The sequence below is a fragment of the Salminus brasiliensis genome, chromosome 1 (assembly GCF_030463535.1).
Source record: "Salminus brasiliensis chromosome 1, fSalBra1.hap2, whole genome shotgun sequence".
NCBI lineage: Eukaryota > Metazoa > Chordata > Actinopteri > Characiformes > Bryconidae > Salminus > Salminus brasiliensis.
The window spans coordinates 9169310-9172720 of record NC_132878.1 but is presented as its reverse complement, the minus strand read 5'-3'; the positions used below and the strand labels follow the sequence as shown (position 1 = coordinate 9172720).

The following is a 3411-nucleotide window of genomic DNA, read 5'->3' as shown; positions in this document are numbered from 1 at the left end:
CTTTTCCTCCCGTCTCCGGGGTAAAAGGAGACCGCTAACAGGGCGACGGGAGCGGAGAAAGCATGCTCGGCAAGACCCACCATCACTAATTCGCTCGGTCCTTCGTTCGAACGATCTGATTGGCTGAGCCGATGTAAACACGGCCGCTGATTGGTCCAGAGTTGAGCGGCTACCGGCCAGACAGCTGTTTCCCCCACTTTCTCTTCACTGAGGGGCTCGACGAGGAGATACGAGGTTAAGCGGGAGTTCGAGTCCATGTGTCCATCATGGGAGGTAAATAAGCGCTCATTTTCCCTTCGAAGTAGCTCTAAGTAACTCAGCCGTCGTTGTTTACCTCCGTAGTTCTGTTGTTGCTCCCCTCAACTGTCACTTCTGGATATCATGGCTTCTCCTGACCTTTCACCAGGATATTAGGCTGCATGGACATCCTCTGGACCAGCCTAAGAACTGGCCTACGGGACTACTTTTCCACATACAGCAACACATGCCTTGAACAAGAGACCCAGAGCCCTCTGCTAGGACATCCTGGCTTGAGATATCACCTATGAATACTGCATGAGCTTGTATGTGGTCAGGGCTTTTACTGGGAAACATCCACATGTGCTATGGAGCTCTCAGAGCCTTTCTCCTCCACTTCCACACAGCAGTGTTGTGGACCCTGAAGCCAGACCTTCCTGTCCGTCCCATTCTCCTCCAGTGAACCTTCAGCCACTGCCACCGGTGGCAACCTCTGCCCCTCAAGCTTCGGACACCTGTGTGTGAATGCAGCGAGGATGGGAGCCAGGCAGTCTTATGGCTCAGGGCGCGACAGAGGCATGTTTAGAAGATCCGTTCATTCGTTCTACAGAGATTATAAGATGTACAACCCCAGAACAGCGACACGACTGCAGTGGTCTACCTTATTTTCTGTAAATGATTCGGGTAGTGAATGATAGTGGGTTTAATAGTGGGCACTGTACAGGAATCTGGAACCAGATCTGTGAGACCCGTGTTCTAGCTCAAACTATCATTACATACCATTTATATATATATATATATATATATGTATTTGTATTGATTGTACTGTTTTACAGAGTTCATGACCAAAACTGACTGCTGAGATAATTAGGGACATTCCTACACTAGTGTATACTGTAGTGTATACCTTCCTGCCCGTCCCACGCTCCAATGAACCCTCAGCCACTTCCACTGGTGCCAACCTCTGCCCCTCAAGCTGTGGACGCCTAAGCAGTCGGATGCAGCGAAAATGGGGGCCAGGCAGTCCAAGGGCTCGGAGGCAGGGTCCAGCCCACTGCAAGGGATGTGGAGACGGGCTCAGGGCTCCTTCCTGCACCGCTCTTCCTCGGCTGACCGCTCAGAAAGCTCCGGGGTGCCACCGCCCTACCAGCGACGGGTCAGCATGATCCAGGATGTCCTGCTGATGGCCAAGGAAGGCAGGCAGGAGGAGGCCACGGAGCTGCTCAAGCACTTGAGACAGGTAAGTGTGAAGATGCTTAAACACTCACTGGCCACTTTATCGGAAACCTCTACTTCGAGACTGTAGCCCAGTGGGGACACACAATTTGTGTTATCAGCGATGTGTCATCCATCATTGTGCAGCAACATATGGGCTAATGTCTGTAACTCTACACCTATATAGTGACGCTTTAAGGTAGGTGGAGCTCTTAAAGTGACCAGTGAGTGCAAGTACAAGCCAGTCAGAACAGAGCTCTTTTACATGCATCAGTCGTAAAGGCGCAATAACAAAATAAAAAGCATTTTGAGAGCATTGAATGTGATGCACACTATATGGACAAAAGTATTGGGACACCTACTCATTCATTGTTTCTTCCAAAAAGTTTTATTTAGAAAGAGCTGATCCTGCTTTTGTTGGAGTAACTGTCTCTACTGTCCAGGGAAGAAGGCTTTCTACTAGATTTGGAAGAGCATTGCTGTGAGGATTTGACTGCATTCAGCAACAAGTGTCAGTGTAAGGCCAGGGTGTTGGATGATGATCACCACCCCAAATTCCCCAGCTCATCCCAAAAGTTTTGGATGGAGCACCATCCATCATTCCAGAGGACACAGTCAGTTCCACTGCTCCACAGCTTCTCAATGCTGGGGGGCTTTATACCCCTTCAGCCCACACCTGGCATTAGGCAGCATGGTGCCAATAGGTTGATGTTTGTCTGCTGCCAAGAGTCCTATTCTATTGGCAGTACTTCTCTACAGGGACTAGACAAGCTGTGTGTGTGTGTGTGTGCATTCGCACATCTATGTCAGCGATGGTTGTAACTTAAAGCAGCTGTATGCATTCATTGAAAGGGGTGTCCACAAACATTTGGACATATTGTGTATTATGCTCACTTTGTTAGCATTAGCTCAGTAGAATTTGACTGTAGTCCATACACTGCACACTTGTTACGTTTATAGGACCACCTCTGTATGTTGCAGCACCTTAAATGTTATTGGCGGAGTTGAATAATGAGAAGTTGTTACATGGAAGTAACAAATCCATCATAACCAGAACAGAGCTGGAAACGGGCCAACACCAAAACCCTGTTAACTGTTGTGTGACTGTTTAAAAATTAAACAATGTCCCCAAAATTTACATAAACCCAACCCACTAGAGACAGCCCGAGTCAAAGCTGGAGAAACAGTGACTGTGGAGAGAGTGTGGTGTTGTTGACACTGAAGAGCAGCTCATTGCCTCCACATCCTGCTTGTTATGGGACAATACGAGTTGCTATGGGAACCAGGCCTTGGGACTGCAGATTTATGCAGAGGAGTATATAGAAATACATAGTGTATAAAGGAACATATACAGTAGAGTGTGTAGTAGCATATATAGAAGCTTGTACAGTAGTGTATATTGTGATATATGTATAGTAATCAGTAGTGTGTATATAGTAGCTTATACAGCAATGTTTATACTGTGTACTCTACTGTATGCTCTACGCTATTCTATAATATAGTATATAGTACATAGTGAGGTATACAGTAGTCTATATAGTGGTATAGTAGTGTATATAGAAGTGTATATAGTAGCTTAAAAAGCAGTGCATACAGTGTTGTATATAGTAGATTATACAGCAGTGTATATACTGTATACTCTACTGTATGCTCTAGTACATGCCATAATGTATAAAGTAGAGTATACAGTAGTGTATATAGCAGAGTATATTTTATTTACTCTACTGTATACTATAATTTATATAGTAGCGTATACAGTAGTCTATACTGTAGTGTATATAGTAGCTTAAAAGCAGTGTGTACGGTAGTATATATAGTAGATTATACAGCAGTGTATATACCGTATACTCTACAGTATATAGTAGAGTGTACAGTAGTGTATGTAGCAGTGTATATACTGAATAGTCCACTGTGTACTATAAGTATAAGTGTAGTATATATACTATATGTGTAGTATAA

The 3411-nt window shown here is 44.9% G+C and overlaps 1 protein-coding gene across 1 annotated transcript in view; it reads left to right on the top strand.

The window, feature by feature from the left end:
- Nucleotides 1-220: 220 nt before the first annotated feature.
- Nucleotides 221-3411, top strand: part of LOC140572487 (leucine-rich repeat-containing protein 75A-like) — a 34770-nt gene continuing 31579 nt past the window's right edge. Inside the window, exons 1-2 of the mRNA XM_072692759.1 lie at nt 221-273; nt 1074-1477. Of these exons, the coding sequence (XP_072548860.1) occupies nt 1247-1477 (231 nt within the window). The 5' untranslated portion in view covers nt 221-273; nt 1074-1246. The remainder of the gene's footprint in view (nt 274-1073; nt 1478-3411) is intronic.